At 33.1% G+C, this 23339-nt stretch overlaps 1 protein-coding gene across 3 annotated transcripts in view; it reads left to right on the forward strand.

The window, feature by feature from the left end:
* LOC123941429 (pleckstrin homology domain interacting protein) overlaps window positions 1-23339 on the forward strand; it is a 133258-nt gene extending 109919 nt beyond the window's left edge. For 2 of the 3 annotated variants that reach the window (XM_046004559.1, XM_046004560.1), the window contains exons 32-40: window positions 1750-1875; window positions 4527-4596; window positions 4947-4997; window positions 5269-5418; window positions 10616-10768; window positions 11916-12079; window positions 12532-12791; window positions 13323-13520; window positions 17854-23339. In XM_046004559.1, the coding sequence (XP_045860515.1) occupies window positions 1750-1875; window positions 4527-4596; window positions 4947-4997; window positions 5269-5418; window positions 10616-10768; window positions 11916-12079; window positions 12532-12791; window positions 13323-13520; window positions 17854-18491 (1810 nt within the window). In that variant the 3' untranslated portion in view covers window positions 18492-23339. The remainder of the gene's footprint in view (window positions 1-1749; window positions 1876-4526; window positions 4597-4946; window positions 4998-5268; window positions 5419-10615; window positions 10769-11915; window positions 12080-12531; window positions 12792-13322; window positions 13521-17853) is intronic. The other variant, XM_046004561.1, reaches the window with a different exon arrangement.

The raw sequence follows: 23339 nt of genomic DNA on the forward strand, positions 1-23339 counted from the left end.
TTTTTATTTATTTGACAAAGAGAGAGAAAACACAAGCAGGGGGAGAAGGAGAACCAGACTCTCCACTTGGCAGGGACCCTAATGTGGGGCTTGATCCCAGGACCCTGGGATTAGGACCTTAGCTGATAGCAGACATTTAACCAACTGAGCCACCCAGGCACCCCAGTATTTTGTACTTATATTTTTAATATAAAATGTGCTTTTGGTGGTTTTTTTTTTACTTAAATTATGATTCTGATTTGGTACTTTGTGTTCCTGCACTGAAAACACTGTTTATTGTTTCTTAACTTACTAAAGCAGGGTTTCTCAACAAAAGCATTCCTGATAATTAGGGATAGAAAAGTCTTCATTGTGAGGGGCTATTCTTGCCTCTACTATGGAGGTGCCAATAGCAGCCCTTAGTTGTAAAAAAGAAAAATGTCTTTTAACATTGCCAAATATGAGGTAGAATCACTTACCAGAATCATTGAGAATCACTGGGTAAAGAAAACTAAGATGTTAAATTTGAGTTTCTAAAGATTTTTCTGATCTTGGTTAGGTTTGCAAATTAATATTTGTCAGAAGCGTAGAGATGAGGAGGAAATTACTGTATGTGCCTCCCAGCCATCTTGCCTTCATAGTACACTTCTTTAAATCTTTTTCGATACCACATGTTAGACGTTTAGGTTAAAATGGAGAAGAAATTTGTAGCAACATTCTTACTTTTCCCTAGACCCTTAAGTTGCTAAGCCTTAGTAATAGGACTTAGTGCTTGAGAGATGGAACAAGATAGGGGAGAATACATTTCTTTACATTCAAGGGAGATAGAATTGTTAATATACAGTAATTGTTGGACTACAGCTACAAAGATAAGCTTCTGACATCTCCCACTATTGTTGTAAATATACTCATAGAAGAAATACTGCTCAACATGGTAACTGATAAGGTATATTATATGATAAGGGTACATTACAGCTTAAACAGGCTTTTTGGGCATTAGCTTAGCTTAGTAGCCAATCTAAGAAAAACCTAAGAACACAAACCTTCCACAAACTAGAAACTGCCTATTTTTGAACCTAATTAATAGACCAAAATTATGTTCTTATTTAATAAAATTATGCCTTCATGTGCTTTTTCACTGTTCCAGCTTTTTTTATTTCTTCCTTACTCATTGGCCTCAGATTTCTTGCAGTTTATGGTTTCCTCTCTGATACTTCTGGTTCTGTCTCTTGTTAAACCACTACTAATCAGTTTGCCCTGCTTGGCATTAATCTAAAACCTTATTTTACAGTTCTGTAAAGTACCCTGAAGATGCCTGTGGTTCTGTTTTAGAATACATAAACCTTGTGTGTATGCTTCTATCCGTAATTGTATATATTTTAAAAATTATATATAATTGTATTTCTGTTCACACATCAGTATCAGTAATATTTTCTGAGTATTTTCTTCCTTGTTATTTTAAGTAGAACTGGACGGCATATTGGATGATATTCCAGAAGTTATCTTTGGATTTTTCTTTACATTCAGAAAGAAAAGAAGACACTCAATAATCTAGTGTGTCTAAACTGGTGCGACATTGCCTGCAAATACACAATGTTGCTTTTCTTTTATTTCCCCTAACACAGTTGAGGTTATATATTTTCTTAAATTTTAAAGTTTTGAGTCTTGTAATTGGGTAAGACTGTAATTGAAAAGTTAGAATGCCTTGGTTTTAAATTGTGTACAAATATTTTTAAATATAATAATGTTAAGACTTGTGTTTTGTTTAAGGCGAGTTTCTTCCCTAATGTGGGAAGTTCGATACATAGAGCATAATACACGGACATTTAATGAGCCTGGAAGCCCTATTGTGAAATCTGCTAAGTTTGTGACTGATCTTCTTCTACATTTCATAAAGTAAGTTGTTTTTCATACTTAATTGTCACTATTTGAAGATGTAAAATATAAAAATGTAAAATGCGATTATTTATATATATGTCACATGCTGTGCTGTAAACTAGTTCCATTCAAAATAGAAAGCATATAATGTCTGTCTAAACATCATGAAAGTTGTGTTACAGTTGTGTTCTACCGTTAACATTTAAAAAATGGATCCTTCTCTAAATCTAACTGTTGGACAATAATAATGAGGTTATGCATATATAGAACATGTAATGTTTTACCTAAAATAATTCTTCTAAGCCAAATAATAATTATAGGTAGGAGATATCTCTGTCTGTAATTAACAGTTAAGGAAACTGTTTTAGAAGTGTACATGTTTAATTTTCACAGTAAATGAGTGTCTTCCATCTAAGAATTTCTCATCTTAACATTATATTACCCCTGACAAATTTGTAAAAAAGTATTTAAGTAGTCCAACCAGAAACTAAATTTAACTTTCAAGATTCTTCTTAAAAGTCAGGTTTACTTCCTCATTCATTGATCTTATACCAAGAATAATAACTATAGCTATTTAAGGGAGCAACACTTTCATGTTTTACCTTAGGAATTTTATATAGCCGTAGAATGAATTGAGCCTTCTAAACTGAAACCAGAGGAATGACTCCTGTTTGGTATAAAGTACTACTCTTGAGTTCATATTAAGTTTATTTTTATTGGATCATTTTTTCCAGTAAAGAGAGAATATATTTTATAATTTAAGTTTAAGTAGTCACCTGCTGTTAACTGTCACTTTCACATGCAGGGATTATTGAGGTGCTTCAAAAAACATCTCTAGCTTTATTCTCATTACTCAGAATAATCATAGGGTGCCATTTTGTGGTGTTAGGGGTTTGTTTTTTATAAGGAATATAGGTAATTTCAGTGTAAGAAAACACCAAAGGAAATTAGTACAATAAATGTTATATCCTACGCTCTTACCTTAATTCTCTAAAGAAACCTGTTATCTTCTAAATTTTTGGAAGCTATTTTTATTATACTTGTGCCCCCCTCTTAAAATTGGTAATTAAGAATTAGTGATCCTTGGAAGATTGTTTATATAACTTAATTATAATGGCTTATAATATTTAATTATAAAGAATATATAATTTTGAATTATATGTATGTTTCTTTTTCCAAAGAGACAGGAATTAATAAAATCGCATGATATATAAATTCACACTTTAGTGAAATAATTTAGATGAAATATTTTTATATTTGGAATAGTTTATAAAAATGTATTCCTTTCAAATGTTATTTTGAAATACCTTATTAGATTAGTATTTAAAGCATTTATATTGTATATATCTAAAAATCCCTGGCATTTCTTAGAGGTACATAACAAATGTTTATACACTTTTAGCTGACAGTAATTTTCAAATGCTAGGTATATCTTGCAATTTTGATTATTCTATTTTTTAATTGAGTTATTTTGCCAAATTTCAAGCAATAGGTTATATAATCAGGTGATAATGAGAGATACTTGAGAGAGAAATGTATATTTACCCTCAGTATAATTTCATAGATAAATTTTTTAAGAAATTTTAAGGAAAAACTAACAAGGGAGTCTATGTGAAAGTTTAAATGAGGATCACTTCTAGCTTATGACAGTGGAGTTTTAGGTACAGGGGAGAAGTGTGTTAGGTTTTTATGGACAAGGTAGATATTGAGAGACAGGAGAAATTAGATGACAGGAAAGGCATTCTAGGGTTAAGAAGTGGCATGAGGTAGGAAAGTAAAGGGTTACTAAGGGAATTAAGTAATTTAAAATCAGGTAGAGAGTACAAGAGCAGCAGTAAATCACGAATTTGAGTCAGATCATGGAGATCCTTGAATACATTTCTAATCTTAACTCATAGAGAAGAGACAAAAAGCATAAATAGCAGATTGGTTGCTACATCTAACTAAGAGGTGATGAGGGTTTAATTTATGGAAATAAGAAAGAGGCAGAGGCCAAGAGATTTTGAAGGTAGAATCGCAGAACTTGGCCAGTGATTGGGTTAATAAGGAGGCAAGGGAAAGAATAGTGAAGACCCATGCATTACTGTAAGAATAGTAATGCTATTGAAAATAGGAGGGGAAGAGTGGCTGGGAAGTGAAAATAAGGTTTAGACATGTGAAATTTTAGATGATGGTAGGAATCTCAGAAGAGTCCAACAGATTATAGGAACTTAGAATTCATTTACACAGATAAACTACAGATACATAAGATTATCAGGGCAAAAGCTGTAATGACAAGGGAAGATGACTAAAAAAACAAAATTTTAGGGAATGACTAAACATTTAAGAATGAAAAGCAATTAGAAGATAGGATATGTAATTACGCTTTCCCTGAGGAAAGGAAGGGAATGCTGAGGAATGGAAGAAGGTGTCCCCATACAGCAGTGATCTGAACAAAGACTGGAGAGGTGGGAATTGGGTTTCATGTAATGAAATAGACCACATTGGAAGCTCCACATAGGGTGGAGGGACGGGGGTAGGTGAGTGGGTATAGAGTTTTTGAAGTCAACCAATGAAGAAAGCCTTTAGCTTCAAACTTTATTTTAATATCTGGTTTTGTTAACAGATTTAAAGGAAAAAAAAAATCATACAACTCTAATCTTGTATACTAACATTGCTTTGTTGTTTAGGGATCAGACTTGTTACAACCTAATTCCACTGTACAATTCAATGAAGAAGAAAGTTTTGTCTGACTCTGAGGTATTTCATATTTCATATTTCATCATTCAGACTATGTTGGTCTTTTTTATATATAAAAAATTTACACAGAGTATTTTTCAGATAAATGCTATTATGAAAATTAGTTTTGGCTAATGCTATAGTTTCAAAAAAGTGGTCCAGAATTTTCTTGTTACAGTTTTTAAAACATTGTGGGGGGAATTTCAAATGAATCCCTAAAATGTTCCAGCATATACATTGTGGATTTTCCAAACTATAAAGATAATAATCGGCATATAAACAGCTGTGATACTGTATGAACTCTAAAGAACTCTAAAGACTATAATGAAGTCTAGAATGTTTAATGAAAATGATACATCCTTACTTCAAAGGAAGAAGAGAAAGATGCTGATGTGCCAGGAACTTCTACCCGAAAAAGAAAGGTAAGATACTTTTCGTTTTAGCAGGAGTGCTTTATATGAATTAAAATGTTTTAAAAGTGTTTTTGTTTAACTTACAGTATTTTTAAAGACAGATTAAGTGTTACTTCAGATAAGTTTCTATCACAAAATACATGGTTTTCAGAACTAGGTGAATGATATTTTCTATTATTTAAATTAACTATATTGCCTAATTATAGGAGACTGCATTAAAAATACAAATTTTACTGTATAAATGTTACTTTATTATTATATTTGAACATTTTCATTTTAGGACCATCAGCCTAGAAGAAGATTACGTAACAGAGCTCAATCTTACGATATTCAAGCATGGAAGAAACAATGTCAAGAATTGTTAAATCTCATATTTCAGTGTGAAGATTCTGAGCCTTTCCGCCAGCCAGTAGATCTCCTTGAATATCCAGTAAGTATTTTTGGAAATATTTTCCTTACCTGTCAATTTGCTATATAGCTCATACATAACAATTAGCCATTTAAGTTGTTATTTCTCATGATTATCATTTATCTCTTCATTATTAAATACATGTTGTCATGTATTTGGTTTTATGGAGCACCTAAGTCAAGTAGTATGGTATTTAAAACAGAAAGAACCTTAAACTAAGACTCCACAAAGAATTGGTTTTAGAGTATTTAAGGGTATTTCTGAAATACTATATACTTCATCAAATCTAAAATACCAGTGACTTACTTAGTGTACCACCGAGAAAGAGGAATGAAATGCTGCCAATTAAATTTGGATTTGTTATTTTGGTTTAAGAGATAAAATGGAGAGATTAGAAGCATAAGACAAAAAAGACCTTACTTGAGTGGGGAAAGAAGTGAGGTGTAGGTATTTTTAAAAATTTAAACTAAATACAATTTCTGAAAATGAAATGTAAAATCATTGAAATTAAGCTTTCGGAAAGATTAGGAGAGATGTGGTAGATAGATGAAAAAAATTAAGTGAGAAAAAAAAATTCGTGAGAAAGAGAATAGACAGAATGGGAGAGGGGCAGTATTTGAGGAGTTAATGGCTGTATACATTTTCTAGGGTGGAAAAACATTTGACAAAGCATGACTCCTGACCAGGATATATATATGGAAAAAATTTTTCCTAAAATAATAGTCAAAAAGCAAAACTCTGAGGACAAAAGAAAAATATTAAAATATCCAAAAAATATGGGAGGGACCTATTTCCATGATTCTGCATAATTATACTTAGGTGTCCTAGAATCTAAACATTAAAGCTTATATCTGTCTCTTCCATTCTGGGAAAATTCCAGAATACAAATATCTACTACGTGTGTGTGTGTGTGTGTGTGTGTGTGTGTGTGTCACACAAGTTTATATATGAGTGGCTTTATATATCCAATTCTGGATACTGGTACAGTATCCATTTTACTAATGTTGAACTGAGGCTCACAATAAGCATCTCTCCAATATACGTAGCTGTTTGTTGACAAAGTGAGAACAAGAGCCCATATTTTATATATCTCATGCACCAGAGCTATATGCAATATTCCTAGAGAGTAACTAATTTATAAGAATGTAGTCTTTCATAAGTATTTAAAATAATGAGAACAGTATTTAGAGCTTCTCCTTCCACCAGCCAAAAGTATTAGCAGATACGCAGAAGTAACAAAAAATTCTAATTTGATCACAGTACCCTTTGGTGGAGGGTTGTGTGAAGACTTAGGACTATTTACTTTTCTTTTTTTTTTTTTAAAGATTTTATTAATCTATTTGGCAGACAAAGATCACAAGTAGAGAGGCAGATAGAGAGAGAGGGGGAAGCAGGCTCCCCGCTGAGCAGAGAGCCCAATGTGGGCTCGATCCCAGGACCCTGGGATCATGACCTGAGCCGAAGGCAGAGGCTTAACCTTAACACTGAGCAACCCAGGTGCCCCAGGACCATTTACTTTTTTTATTACTGTTATCAAGGAGAAAACTGGATTTATCACTTTTTATATTTCAGAATTAGCTCTTAACTGTCAGCCTAACTCTAGCAGAATACTTAAAGCAGTCATATTCTTCATACTTCAGCTTTTGTATTGAATTCAATCAAATATTTAAAGCAAGATTTTAAAAATTAAATTTTTATGCAAATTAGCATGCTAAATATTCTATTCCATTCATTTATTCAACAGAGGTGTATTGAGTGGTTACCATATACTATACTGACTAATGGAAATCCATGATACAAATCAAGAAAAATGAAATGTTTTACATAAATATATTTAATATTTAATATCCAAGTAATTATAGTTTGTGTCAAAGTTGTTACTTACCCTTAAGAGTTTAGAGAGGTTAGACACTGTTCAGATGATGTTACCATTGCATAAAGCAATTTCATAACTTCTTTAACTTACCCCTCACCCACCACACACAGCTATCTTAAGAGTCAAGAGTTTCAGGGACACCTGGGTGGCTCAGTTGGTTAAGCATCTGCCTTTGTCTCAGGTCATGATCCCAGGGTCTTGAGATCAAGTTCCCCATCGGGGAACCTGCTTCTCTCTGCCTGCAACTCCTCATGCTTGTGCACGCTCTTCTCTCATTCTCTCTCTCTCTCTCTCTCTGACAAATAAATAAATAAAATCTTTAAAAAAAAAAGTCAAGGTTTCAGATACATACTTTTTTTAAAGCCGTTTATATGATTTCATTTCACAGGAAAATCTGAAATCACAGTTTACATTTCGGATATGTTGTTCTTTTCTATTTCACTATCTTTTAAGTTTTTATTTTCATTCCAGTTAACATACACTGTGATGTTAGTTTCAAGTGTGCAAGTGTAGTGATTCAACACTTTCATACACCACCCTGTGCTCATCATGACAAGTGCAGTCTTTAGTCCCTTTTAGTAACCATTAGTTCTCTATAATTAAAAGTCTATTTCTTACTTAGTCTCTCTCTTTCTCTCATTTTTTCCCCATTGCTTGTTTGTTTTGTTTCTGAAATTCTGTGCATGAGTGAAATCCTGTAGTATTTGTCTTTCTCTGATTTATTTTGCTTAACATTATACTCTCTAGCTCCATTCGTGTCATTGCAGATGGAAAGATTTCATTCTTTTTAATGGATGAGTAATAGTCCATTGTGTGTGTGTGTGTGTGTATCACATCTTATTTATCCATTCTTCAGTAATGCTGCTATAAACATACGGGTTCATGTATCCTTTTTAATTAGTTTTCTTGTATTCTTTCATTAAATACCCAGTAATGAAATTGTGAGATCATAGGGTAGTTCTATTTTTAATTTTTTGAGGAACCTCCATACTGTTTTCTCCTGTGCCTGTACCAGTTTGCATTCCCACCAACAGTGTATGAATGTCCCTTTTTCTCCACATCCTTGCCAACACCTGTTGTTTATTGTGTCGTTGCCGTTCGGACAGGTGTGAGGTGATATCTCAGTACAATAATGTTTTGATTTGCATTTCCCTGATGGTAAGTGATGATGAGCATCTTTTCATGTATCTCTTGGCCATCTGTATGTCTTTAGAGAAATGTCTGCTCATGCCTTCTTACCATTTTTAATCAGATTACTTGTTTTTCTTTTTTGTTGTTTTGTTTTGTTTTTTAAAGATTTTATTTATTTATTTGACAGACAGAGATCACAAGTAGGCAGAGAGGCAGGCGGGGGGGTGGGGGGGAAGCAGGCTCCCCGCTGAGCAGAGAGCCCAATGTGGGGCTCGATCCCAGGACACTGAGATCATGACCTGAGCCGAAGACAGAGGCTTAACCCACTAAGCCACCCAGGCCCCCCACAGATTACTTGTTTTGAAGATGTTGAGTTTTATAAATTCTTTGTATGTTTTGGATACTAACCCTTTATGGGATGTTATTTGCAAAGACCTTCTCCCATTCCACAGGTTGCCTTTACTTTTGTCTCTTGTTTACTTCACTGTGCAGAAGCTTTTTATTTTGATGTAGTCCCAATTGTTTATTTTTGCATTTGTTTCTCTTGCCTCAGAAGATATCTAGAAAAAAATTGTTATGGCTGATAGCAAAGAGATTACTACCTATGTTCTTTTCTAGGATTTTTATGGTATCAGGTCTCACATTTAGTTCTTTAATTCATTTTTGAATTTAATTTTTTTGTGTGACACCAGTGTATTTTAATAATTTTGTATATATTGTAAATACCTGAGCAACGACTTAAAAAAATTATACCAGAGAGTTAAACAGTCATAAACATAATGCATGAATCAAATGGAATCTGTTCAAGTAACCCACGGGAAGATTGGGGAAAAAAATAAACAGCAAAACAAACAGAAAACAATAAAATGACAAATGTAACTGAAATCATATAGTGTGTTTTCCAGCCACAGTGAAATCAAACCAAAAATAAAAGTAACAGGAAAATCTCTGATCACTTAATTGATAAATAAATATGCCTCCAAATAATCTTTGAGATCAAAGAAGTCTTATGGGAAATAAAACACATTGAACTAATAAATGAAAATACAACATCAAAATTTGTGGGGTGAAGCTAAAACAATGCAGGGAAATTTATATCACTAAATAGTACATCAGAAGAGAAGTCTCAAATCAGTAACCCATGCTTTCTCATCAAGAACCTAGAAAAATAAAAATAAAAACTAACCTACAGTGAGCAGATGGGAAATATAAAAAGCAAAATTGAATGAAACTGAAAACAGAAAAACAATAGAGAAAATCCATAAAATGGGGTTTTTATCCAGGGATGTAAGGTTCATTCAATATTCAAAAATCAGTCAGTGTAATTCCTCATATTAAAAGAGAGAAATTACATGATCATATCAATTAATGCATTTGAAAAAGCATTTGACAAAATGCAATACCCATTTGTTCTAAGAATGTACATGTTAGAAATGGTATTATATGGTACAGTCAACATTGCCACAGGAGGAAATGATTATGGGGCTTAAAAGGAAATTTATTGTGCGTGCAAGTCCCAGAGATGTTGCCATTGAATGTCGGAGCCACAAAGGAAACAGCAGGTTTTGGTCCAGTGGCAGAAAACAGGAGTAAGGGAGATGCTTAAGCCAGAGCCTTTATTGCACTCTATTTCTATGAGAGAGTCAAGACAGAGGGTAAACACTTTAGGACTGGCTAGTTTAATTCCAATGGACTTTGGGGCAGAGGGGTGGTCTCTAATTGTCTGGTAACTGAACCTTAGGACAATTCAAAGCAGAGGAAATTCTGGCTTGGTGTGTTGGAATTAGATAAGGAGATGGTTGGTTTACATATGAAAGATGTGTTCTCAGTGCAGCTTTTTGCTGTCTTAAGGATTGGTTGGCCCTGGGAAGGACAGTCTCTCCTCAGGTCTGTAAGGAGCCCAAAAGATCAGAGCATCAGGAATACAGAAAATAAGAAGATATAATTAATGTAATTAGCCCTATGATGAATGGATGCCAGAGAGATAAATATATAATGTAAGAAAATAGCACCGTTAATGATAAGAAAAAAGGGAAAGGGCATGAAAAAATAGAAACTATTAGAAAAAAGGAGCCTTAATGAGGAAAATAAGGGATTATTAAAAGTTCCAGGACTTGTACTTACCACGGAAATTATATGTGAATCCGTGTACTGAGTAGTAATAGTTTGTGGTAGTAATGTTAATAATACCATCTGTTTTTCTTCTCTTAGGACTACAGAGACATCATTGACACGCCAATGGATTTTGCTACTGTTAGAGAAACTTTAGAGGCTGGGAATTATGAGTCACCAATGGAATTATGTAAAGATGTCAGACTTATTTTTAGCAATTCAAAGGCCTATACACCAAGCAAAAGATCAAGGGTATATAATTGAATTGTTTTTTATTTATGTTTACATTAAATGAAATCAGTAAAAAGTAGGCTAAGTAATTAAATGTTACTTTAATTAAAATTTAGAGCTAGATTGACTTTCTATTTTTGGTGTTGTTTTTTTTTATTATGTTCTTAATAGTATCCTATCGGAAAAAGGAATTCACATCTTTCTATTTCTGTTTTTCTATAGAATAACAGTGATGTCATTAATGTTTAGGAATGCTTTTCTTTTTTTTTTTTTAAGATTTTGTTTATTTATTTGACAGAGATCACAAGTAGGCAGAGAGGCAGGCAGAGACAGAGAGGGGGAAGCAGGCTCCCTGCTCAGCAGGGAGCCCGATGCGGGGCTTGATCCCAGGACCCTGGAATCATGACCTGATCTGAAGGCAGAGGCTTTAACCCACTGAGCCACCCAGGCGCCCCTAGGAATGGAATGCTTTTCTTAACACATATAACATACATATTGTCCTGGTATATATTAAGGTTATGTGGGCTTAACTTTTCCAGCTGTTTTTTGCATTAATGGAAAGGCATATTTGGAATGATTTCTAAAATTGAGTAAAGTTATAAGTATCATTTATCTCTCTTTGGGCTGACAAGACATCACAAGGGAAGGGAAGATATAAGGAAGTGATATGAAGATATAAGGAGATATAAGGAAGTGAAATGAAAAAGAATAGATGCTAATCCTACGTAACAATGGAAAACAGGTTCAGAACCTCAGGGATAGTTTCAGTGTGATAGAGTTCACAGGAATTTTGTCTGCATGAGCCATGTGTATTGATACTAGGGCTTTTCTTTAAGAACCTGTAATGTTGAGAGGTGCCTGGCTGTCTCAGTTGGTAGAGCATGCAACTGTTGGTCTCGGAGTTGTAAATTTGAGCCCTGTGTTGGTTGTTGAGATTACTTAAAAATAAAATCTTTAAAAAAAGAAAAGATCTAAAATCTTGGAATATTTCTAATCTATATATAAAAATAGTAATTGTAAAAATGCTTTAGTTTTGCTCTTCATCCAAAGAGATTGGGAAAAAGTAATGTTTAAATTGTTAAAACTTTTTCTCAAGTTATATGGTAATATTTACTGAACAAGCATTTTCCTTTGAGGAATGTTTAAACACGTTTTTTTCTTACTACAGATTTACAGCATGAGTTTGCGCCTGTCTGCTTTCTTTGAAGAACACATTAGTTCAGTTTTATCAGATTATAAATCTGCTCTTCGTTTTCACAAAAGAAATACAATAACCAAAAGGAGGAAGAAAAGAAATAGAAGCAGCTCTGTTTCCAGTAGTGCTGCATCAAGGTATTTAATTTATTTTAAAAAGCATCAACTGATCTATATCTTTGTCATCTAAATGATAGAACTCGGTGTTTTTTTAATACTTCCTTTACTATTCCCTATATTGCAGAATGATATATTTGACATGCAAGTTCCTAAGATGTGGAGGATTTTTAATCTTTTAACTAAAGCTATACTAGTGTAAGTGCTTAAATTCAAACTGCTAAATCTGTACAGTAAAACAGCATTTTTAGGATAGTGATGGCATCATGCTTTCTGTCATATAACTGTAGCATTTATGGCAATCCTTCACTAAATATTCACTTTCAAAGGCTCACAATCATATGAAATCCACTACAAATCTCATATTTTAACATATTTCATAATAGTACAAATATTGAATCCAACAGCATAAAACTATTTTATTCATGTACTTGAACCTATAAGAATAACTAATGATATTATTTTATTTACAGCCCTGAAAGGAAAAAAAGGACATTAAAGCCCCAGCTAAAGTCAGATATCTCTACCTCTCCATTTTCTACACCTACACGAACAATACCACCACGGCATAATGCCACTCAGATAAATGGTAAAACAGAATCCAGTTCTGTAGTTCGAACCAGAAGTAATCGACTGGTTGTAGATCCAGTTACCACTGAGCAACCATCTACTTCTTCAGCAGCAAAGACTTTAATTTCAAAAGCTAATACATCTGCAGTACCAGGGAAAACAAGTAAGAATCAGTTACAGTTTCTAAATTGAAGAATATGTAATTTTTTAATTTAAGCTTTTATTTTGCCAAATGAGATATACTGGGTTTTAGTAAATTCCAACAGACAGTGTTAGTTTTGCTCTCTTTATGGTTTGTTTTTGTTTTTAGTAAGAAAAAATTGAGGTTTAGGGGTGTCAGTGTAGAATAATGCTTAAAAATGGCAATTCTGATCCGGACTGCCTGAATTTATATCCTGGTACCCAGACTTGGTAACAATTTGCCAAGGCTTGCCTTCATGATCTTGAAGTGACTGGACAGTGTCAAGAAGGTGTGAACTGTTAAGAGTTTATTTATGTATTCCTGTATTTATTTATGTATTTATGTATTTTCCTGTTTGAAAGTTAATTTCTTAAGGAAGCATTAGGCAACTCATAGGTTTTATCCTTTTGGCTAATTCAGGCAATTCAGGTTAGAAGTAATCCCAACTTCCTTGCTTGTTTTCAGGTTAAATAACTCCTAGCTTTTAATCTTGTGTGTGTGTGTGTATTTTAGTTCTAGAGAATTCTGTGAAACATTCCAAAACCTTGAATACTCTTTCAAGCCCTGGTCAATCCAGTATCAGTCATGGCACTAGAAATAGTTCTGTGAAAGAAAACGTGGAAAAGGAAAAGCCAGTCAAACGTAAAGTGAAATCATCTGTACTCTCTAAAACATCCACTCTTACAAAGTCCTCACCTGTCATTGAGCAAGGTAAGGTGTTATTATCTTCCAAGATATATAATAGATACTTCTTAAAAATGATGCTTTTTATCAGAGGTAGCACTTATATCCACTTATTAGGTTGCCCATTTAAAAGTCACACATTCTGGGGCACCTGGGTGGCTCAGTGGGTTAAAGCCTCTGCCTTCAGCTCAGGTCATGATCCCAGGGTCCTGGGATCGAGCCCCGCATTGGACTCTGCTCAGTGGAGAGCATGCTTCCTCCTCTCTCTGCCTGCCTCTCTGCCTACTTGTGATCTCTGTCTGTCAAATGAATAAATAAAATTAAAAAAAGAAAAAAGTCACACGTTCTGTACTAGTTGATACATTCAGTGAGACATCTCTTGATTTACAGCTTTGTGCCCAAAGCAAACTGTATTGTCATTAAACTTTAAAAGCCATAAAAAACTTGCTATATGGAAATAAAAACAAATTCTAGAATCAAACGCTTTTAGTGATGTGAATTAAATCGTTTCTGACTTTATTATTACAACATTTTAGACAGTGTATTCAAGGGCATCTGGCTCAGTCGGTTGATCATCTGCCTTTGGCTCGAATCATGATGCCAGGGTCCTGGGATTGAGTCTTGCATTGGGCTTCCTGCTCAGTGGGGAGTCTGCTGCTGCTCTCTACCCCTCCCCACTGCTCATGATCTTTCTCTGTCTCTTGCTTTCAAATAAATAAATAAAATCTTTTTTTAAAAAAAGTGTATTCAAGAAGTTTAAATCAAATTGGATTTAATTAACCCAATGTAACAGTCTTTACTTTTCTAGAAAACTTAAGTTTTTACATCACAAAATTCAGCACACTGCCCTTCACTAAATAGTAACTCATCAGGGTTGTCTACAGCCAAACCTCTATTCTCTCATACAACTTTTAATCCTTTAGAGTTAAGCTTCCAGATTCTGTCATCTGCAGATTTGCATTATAAAGACCTCATGTTTGAAAAATGGCGAACATAACTGATTGAACACATTCTGTGACATGTTAAAACAATGATGGCTAGTTGGGAGGAAGCAGCTTAAGAATAAGCATTTTGTATCATGACTTCCAGAGTATGCCTAAACAATTTCCCCCTCAATGTTCTCCTCGGAAACCTCTCAAAATTTAATTTTTCTACTGAAATGTTCTCTTTTTGATTAATGGCCTTGGGACCTACCCCCTACCCAAATGTCAAATCAGGGAGTCATCTGGCCTTCTCCTCCAGACCTACTTCACAGTCATTGGTTCTTATTATTTCTGGTTCCTTAATATCTGTAAAATCCATTACTCCTCTCATTTCTATGTTCTTAATTCAGGCCTACATAATTTCTCACCTGGACTGTTGTCCTAGTTTCCTAAATGGTCTCACTGTCTTGATTCTCATCTCTTCCTTAACCAGTCTGTCTTCCATATTGTGTGAAAGTGATCCTTCTGATCATTTATCCCTAGCACATGTTGTAGCCCATACACATGCACCCACTTCAGATCCTTTCCTGCTTTCAAATCATACATGGAGTTAATGTTTTTACCTATTATATAAGACTCTTCTTTACTTGGCTGCTGCCTAACATACCAGCTTTCTTTACTTTCTTTCTCCTTTTTATGTGCCAGCTATCCTATAACTTGGAAGTCCCTGAATTTTCATTGTCCTTTTCTTCCTTATTTGAATGTCTTTTTTTTTTCTCCCAATTTAGTGGTTTCCTATTCCCTTTCAAGTCTCACTTTGTAATTGCATCTATTCCAGGAAGCTTCTTCTTGGGTTCTTTAGACCAAATCAAGCATTTCATCTTTTATGTTCCCAGAATACCCTATTCATTGCTTTTTGTCGTAGAATATTCTTTATATATGTCTGTATCCAGTAGAATCTGAACTTCTGTGTTTAATTACTTTTCCTAATCACCTATACTTAGTGTAATAATGGACAATAAGTGTTTGAATTAAGAAGCAAGTGTGCTCGATTGGGCAACACATGTACTGATAAAGAAGCAAATGATTTTGTATATATGAGTTTTTTATATTTTTATATTTGCTTCCTTTCTGAACTGAATTAAAAGTTTTGTACAATATATTGGCTTTGATTCTGTCACTTTGAGCCTTACAGAAATCAAATGTGTATAGTGAATTGGTTCTAGCATTATGATAGTGAGGTCCAATTTGATTTATAAGTTTCGAGTATCACAAATATACAAGAGTTACCAGTACAATAATAACTATTGATACCTGAATTACCTATTAGAATCAAGAGGCAGTGCTGTCAAGTAGAAATATAATATAAACCATGACATACACATGGTTCAAGTTTTCTAGTAACTACTACATGCAATAATAACAGGTGGAAGTTACCAATTTTAATTATTTACTCCATTATATCCAAAATATTATTTCAACATGTGATCAGTATTTCAAAATGTACAATGCTTCAGTATTCACATTTCAATGTAATTAAAAATTCAGTTTCTTAGTTGCATAGCTGTTATTTCAAGTGCTCAGTAGCTACATGGTTAGTAACTACCTTCTCGAACAGCACAGATCCACATAAAGAGAGCTGCATTTGTTCTTAAACTTTTTGTTTATGTATTGCTTTGTAATGTTGATGAAACCTGTAGTTCTTTCCTCCAGGAAATGCAAAATTTTGTATTCACACAAAATTCAGACCATTTCAAGAAGTTCATGGAGTCCTTGAAGCCACCTATAGAATTTCTATAGTGCGTACATGGACTGGATATTTAGATTCCTTGTCAGTAGTCTTAATGTAAAACAAGATATATAGAATCCTCAGACAGGTTAAGTATAATTGTCTTAGAAAATGCTTAATTTATTTTCTCTCTCTCTCTCTCTCTCTCACACACACACACACACACTTCTCCCTGTTCCCCTTTCCTTCATTATGCCGGAAAACCACTAAAGAAAGTCATTTGTACTCTGGATCAGGAAAATGAGGGCTTTGCCTTTTCCCTCTGCCTTTGGCTCCATGACCTCTTGTGACTTGATTTTTTTCTTGATATTTATGAAGGATAATTCAAACCTATGACAAAATACAATACCTATTATGAAGAAACATTCTCTTTAGAAGCTGTTTTCATCTTTTTATGAATTTCCTCTAGAATATTGCATTGCAGATCACCCATCACAACTAAACAAAAAACTCTCAGAACTTTGAAGGAAAAAGTTAGTGGAAATACGTGTTTACCACCTTTTTCCTTCACCTGATGGGGTAATAGCAATTTTTTTTAAAAAATACAGAATGGCTGTTCATGATCTCTAGAATTTTGCATTTTTTTATAAGCCTAATGACCTTTATCAAGAAGTTTGTTACAATTATAATGGTGGCATACATAATAGATTTGATTGATACATGGAGTGAGTACTGCTTATGATAATAAATCAATTGTTTGCGATTCAGTTACATAAGGATATAGGACCATTTCAAAGAGCCTGTGAAGAAAAGTGCTGTTTAGTTGTTTATTTCATCCTTTTTAAACAATTTTGAGAACATAGTTCATGACCAGGAGTAACTTATTTCTACTCTTGTAGTTAGGATAGATGAAGAATATCAAAGGTATTGGTAGTTTTTGGAGAATAACTGATGTAAATTATTCTACTAGATGTACTCTGAAACCTCTTGTGTGATAGGAGAGGAGGTCCTTTTTACTTCTGAGAACATAAGGAAATAGACTGTAAACTCTTCTGTGATCCTAGAGAGGGTGTGATGATCACATCCAAAAAGGGAATGAATCATTCCACTCTTGATAGTCCCTTTTTATTCCATCCCTAGTAGGAAAAAGTGATTAGAGCTAAGTAGAAGGGGATGATCTTCATACGTATTCAGATTACCAAGTTAAAATGTCATAGATTTTATACTAAGATCATTTCCATAATTGAGGTGCTTAAAGGTAGGAATACAGAAAACTTTTTAATGCGGTGAACAGTAAGGTTCTTTGTGGTTGCTAAGCTCCATACAAGTTTATAGGGTCATTTTGTGCAATGGAAACAATGCTTTTATATTACAACATGTAGTAAAGGTAATAGTGGAGTAAGAAATCTTGGCTTATCCCAGCCCAGTCATAATTTACAGTATTAACAGTTTATTTATTCTGAGTTTCATTTCCCTCACGTGAGGTCATTAATTATTTCCTTGAGGATCTTTTCCTCCTCTGTGAGTTTTAAGTAGAAAATAGTATCATTAAACTATTAGCCTTTTATTGGCTCTTTTTCTCATTTTAGTAAAAACAGAAATCAGAATTATGTAGCTACATAAGTATAGCAGTGTCCTTAATGACTAGTTTGAGGGTCAAATAAAAAAAGCAATTCCATATATTAAGTGTGCTGTCGTTCCTTTTTAGCAGATTGTAAGAACAATGCTCTCGTACCAGGAAGCATTCAAGTAAATGGCCATGGAGGGCAGCCATCCAAACTTGTGAAGAGAGGACCTGGAAGGAAGCCTAAGGTAGAAGTTAATACCAGCAGTGGTGAAGTTATACACAAGAAAAGGGGTAGAAAACCCAAAAAGCTACAGTATGCAAAGCCAGAAAATTCAGAGCAAAATAGTGTGCATTCAATCAGAGATGAAGTGGTTCCCTCTTCTACATGCAGTTTTCTTTCTGAAACTAATACTGTAAAGGAGGATTTGCTACAGAAAAAAAGTCGTGGAGGCAGAAAACCGAAAAGGAAGATGAAGACCCAGAAACTAGATTCAGATCTCATAGTTCCTACAAGTGTTAAAATGCTAAGGAGAAGTAACAGAAAAAAGACAGATGATCCTATGGATGAGGAAGAAGAGTTTGAGGAACTTAAAGGCTCTGAACCCCACATGAGAACTAGAAATCAAGGTCGAAGGACAGCTTTCTATAATGAGGATGATTCTGAAGAGGAGCAAAGGCAGCTGTTGTTCGAAGACACCTCTTTGACTTTTGGAACTTCTAGTAGAGGACGAGTCCGAAAGTTGACTGAAAAAGCAAAAGCTAATTTAATTGGTTGGTAACTTGTACCAAAATATTTTACTTCAAAATCATAAAGCAGGTACAGTTAAGGAATATGTAGAACTAAGGCTTCTGCTTCCTTGCTGCTATGGTGGATTAGGGAATGTTATGATTTGATTTGCAAAAAAACAAACAAACTTACAAGACACTTCACTTCTTTAAATGAATATATATATATAAATATATACATATATATTTTAAATGTTTGCTATTTATTGCCCTTAGATAGGTTATGCATTTCAACATTCATTTCATTCACTGTTTGAAACAAAAGAAATTGAGGACCTATAATGAATTCCCAGTTTATTTCTGGAAAAGACAGTTCTGCTACACTCTTAAGGAGCATAATATTCCTAGTGATAGAGCATTTCATGTTAAAATGAATTATTTTTGACCAAGCCAGGTACATTTCTATTGATACAGAAGTCGTGCCCCTAGGAAGACAGATGTTACCAGAGTAGCAGTAAATTAAGAAGTGTGTTTCCTCTAAAGATAAATATAAAATTCCCACCATTTGATGCCCTAAAAAGTTTAATTTTAATTATAGGATGTTCATCTACAAAGAATCTAGACAAGGCTTTTGCTGTATTCCATTTCTGCCAAACGTAAGAGAAAATGTACTGATGAAAAGGAAACATATCCACATTGGAAAACATTTGACTGTCTAATTTTTCAGACCTTGATTCTTATATCAATCACTCAATCTCTGTTTATTGTGCCAAAGACTGAGAATCAGTGCAGTGGAAAGCCTGTTTTTGACTGTCAGGACAGCATACACTTTTCAATATTGGAAAGGCTATATATTATTCTAAAGAGCACGTTATTAAAAAGAGTTATGCTGAGATGTATCTTTTTTTGGTACTTAATAGTAGAAAATAATGCACTGGTGGGTCCTTTGACAGAGATGTTTTAGAGAAGATGTTTAAGTGGTTAAAGGATTCAAGGAAAATACAGGAAAAAGGTATGGGATTTGATGTTTACTTGTTGATCTGGATTAATGTCATTTCTAAACTTTAGACATATCTAATAGGCTAAAATGACTTACAAAGAAATGTGTCTGTGTGTGTATGTGTATATATTGATAAATGGGTATAATTAAATATATATACAAACACATACTTATATACTATTACCCAGGTATAAATTCTTTTTTCAGGATTTTTTAGATAGTGGTAGAATAAAAATAATTTTAAAATGTCATACTTTATAGTTTAATTTTAAGGGGAAGATTGGTTATTTTCAATTATTAAAGGTTAAAATAGGCCAAATCACTTTTTATGCAATCATGTTTTATACAGTGGTCTCATTGCACATTGTGTTTTTTCTGCACTTTTTATGGTATCCTTATCACGCTGGTATGTCAATATACACCCTAAAGAAAAATTCCATTTAATGATTGTGCCTTGTATTCTATTATTTTTTGCATCATTAGTAAAATTAAGTTGTCTATTGTAAATGATAACTATATGACTTAGGAGAATGTATTGCTATATGTACTGCTATGGAAAAGGAAAGCAGTTATTTATTTGTTTATGGTACAGTTAGTTATTTTATACCTTAAAAACCAACATAAATACCATTTCTATTGTTTAAAAATTATTGTCCATTTTTTAAAAAGTTTAAAGAATGTAGTATTTTCTGAGGACTGGTATGGTACAAAAATGTAACCAAAATTTTCAGATACTACATTTTTAAAAAGTGAGGATGGGAAAATATGTATCAGCATGACCCTTATGTAGAAAAATAAAGTCTTTAATTGAAACTTGGCAAAATACATTACATAATTTTATTTCTTTACTTATTTCTGATAGGGAGAAATGTTAGCCGTCATTTAATTGTATTGAAGAACAATGGAAAGTGATACATTTGGGCTTTTTAGATCATTTGTAACTAAATTTGTACAGAAATCCTCCTGTGAAATTAAGTAAACCATTTTCCAGATCTTAACTGGATTGCTGTGATTTTGCAGTTGACAAATAATTTCAAATTTTTCAGGTTTTTGTATATTTATTTTTTTCTAACAAATATATTTAACTATATAATTAAAATTCAGTAGTTAAACTCTTCATAATGCAGAAATGGATGGCTTGGTTGTATAGTAAAATGAGTCTTTCAGTTACACCATTATTGAGAATAATGTGTATGTTTGAGATTTAAGTCATTAAAGTAATGTGTTGCTTTTGAAGGCAATCTATTTGAAACATGTAATTTCCTGATGTTATCTGCATTGTGTTGGAAAAAAATAGACTATAAATCCATTTTTGTAATTATGTGTACAGTTTTAAGGTGTGTACAGAAGAAGAGCGTACAGTCTTAGAGTGGAATATACCTCTAGTATGATGTATGGATTAGTTCTAACTCTTGAGCAAAGAAATGCGTATTTACCATCTTACCTGCAACAAGTAAATGTACTATTCCTGTTCTAAAGACACTGTATATTTATGACCATATTTGGACATCATTAGACACTGGTTTCTTAGTAAAGCAAAATGACTTGGATTCAGATTCTTTGTAATTGAAACACTTAAAAATGTATTAGTAATACCAGATATATTTAGATTTTATATTTTTACAATTTAGCTTCTATACATTACAAAAGTTGAATTGAGTGGTTTAAAGTCATCATCATATTTTTGTTCTGTTTGACCAAATATCAAAAATACTGGAAAAATACCCTCTTTGAGACAGTGACACCATGTATGTACTCTTTGTAGGCCAAAAGGAAATGTTGACAGTTGTCTTAGGTGAGCAATAAAAACCTCAAGTTTATTGAAAGTTTCAGAATACATGGAAAATATATATCAATTTATATATTTTTAAGTACCTAACTAATACTCTTTCCCTTCCCCTCCAACAGCCTCCAGTCTGAATCATATCTTAAAAAGTTATAAAATGTTGCAAATCACAGTTTAAACGTTCAGTTTAATTACAGCCTCACAACTCTGGGCCACAGATATATACCTTCTTAAAATTTTTCCTTTGCACTCTGCTATTATGTCATTAGACTGTTTTCTGCATAAATTTATGTACTAAAGAATGTTGGTCTTGTTTGCATTGTTTTTATTGGCACAACTTCACCACAAATTTGAAGACTATTTGTTACAACTATTATGAAGGTATCTTCCCCCTTAAATTTAATTAGAATAACTGTGTAGAATAATTTTGTGAGCTTCATCATGTCACATCTGAGATATGAGTTTGGCTGAATTTAGTATCACTTGGAAGTGAATTGTATAAGATAGACTGGTCTGCAAAAAGATCCTCATGCAGCATTATGTTAACATCTATAGTAATGCCCCTTATCTGCAGTGTAGTATATTAATGAGACATTTTAACAAATGTATTCAAATGACATTTTTGCTTATGTGATATTACATGTTTTAAAAATCTGACTTACAAATTAGTTCCTCTAGTTAATAGTATTCTAGCATTCCATTTTATCCATGCATATCTATGTATCTCTCACATGTCAACTGGAAGCAATTTTGATTTTGTTTTCTATTTAATGAAAACAAATGTTATTCTGAAAGTTTTTGTTCACCTGAAATTTGTTTTTAAGTAGGTTGAAAGGACCAAGATACTTGAGTGTTTAAAGGGCTATAAGCATTCTCCTTATATGCAGGAAATACATGATTTTAAAAATCATTAAAGAGGAAGTACTTTTATGTTCTGTGAATTACCCCCCTACTAAGAAAGTATTTTTTAAATAACAGGTTGTGATGTGGTTTAGTTATATTTAGGTGAGAATTTATTTTCCTATTAAAATTTGAAAAAATACACCTTTTCCTTAACTTTCCTCCTTGCACTTACCCTTGGTTCCCAAAATTTCCAAGTGATTTGAACTAAATATTACATTTACTAAGAAACTACTTATGTTCTTAATTATACTGAGCTAAGGACTACAAATGATGTTTTTGTACAATATACAGTAACCAAGAAGAGGTCAAATTGAGTCAGAAGACTGTAAGTACCACTTTTGACGCTCCAGAGATAAATCTTGTACACACTGCAGTTAAACAATTAGAAAACATTGATGTATAAAAATATATATTATTTTTAGTTTTGATAGCTCTGTGTTGAAATACTTTTTTAATGCAGATAAAATCATCAGGAAATTAACCTTTATATGGCACAAACCAAATACGTAATAGTGGGTGGCTATGAGTTTCTACATTTAAGGAGCTAAGAGAATAGGTTTGAGATGATACATAGTACACATGATACGATGCAGAGAGGCACACACGTGCTCATTACTTTTAAGATTGTGTGTGTTGATTAATCACAATGGTAAACTATAAATTGAGGCAAAATACAAAGTTACATTTTTGGACCATATTAAAACTGCAAGAAGATGAGGTCTTTATTAAAGATCTTTTAGAAAACTTAAATCCTGTCACACGATATTTAGACGTGTAGAATGTAGCTCAATTTTTTAAAAGTAACTGACCTAGAGGGTTAAAGTTGAAACTGACACATTTTCAAATTAAAATTATACTTATTTTGTACAGGAAACAATGTTAAACGCAAGCAAATCTGTTGTATGTAATAAGTAACACAGAGTTTAAAGACAAATTATTTAGCTTTATTGAGGTTTTTGTTTTTTTCCTTCCAGAAACCTGGAGTATCATGTTATAAACGGCAGTCTCACACCAGAATAGCAGTGCCCTTTCTTTTTGTACATATTGATTGGACCTTTCTTTACTGTTATGTGGACACTTTCTATGTTAGTTTTGATGCATAATTCTTTGAATCCTTTTATACAAACTAGAATGTATGTGTAAGAATTCCTGTCCCTGCAATGTAGTAACTACAAACTTATTTTTAAATAAATAGAAAACTTGTTTTTCTAA

Source organism: Meles meles, chromosome 5 (assembly GCF_922984935.1).
Source record: "Meles meles chromosome 5, mMelMel3.1 paternal haplotype, whole genome shotgun sequence".
In the NCBI taxonomy this organism is placed as follows: domain Eukaryota; kingdom Metazoa; phylum Chordata; class Mammalia; order Carnivora; family Mustelidae; genus Meles; species Meles meles.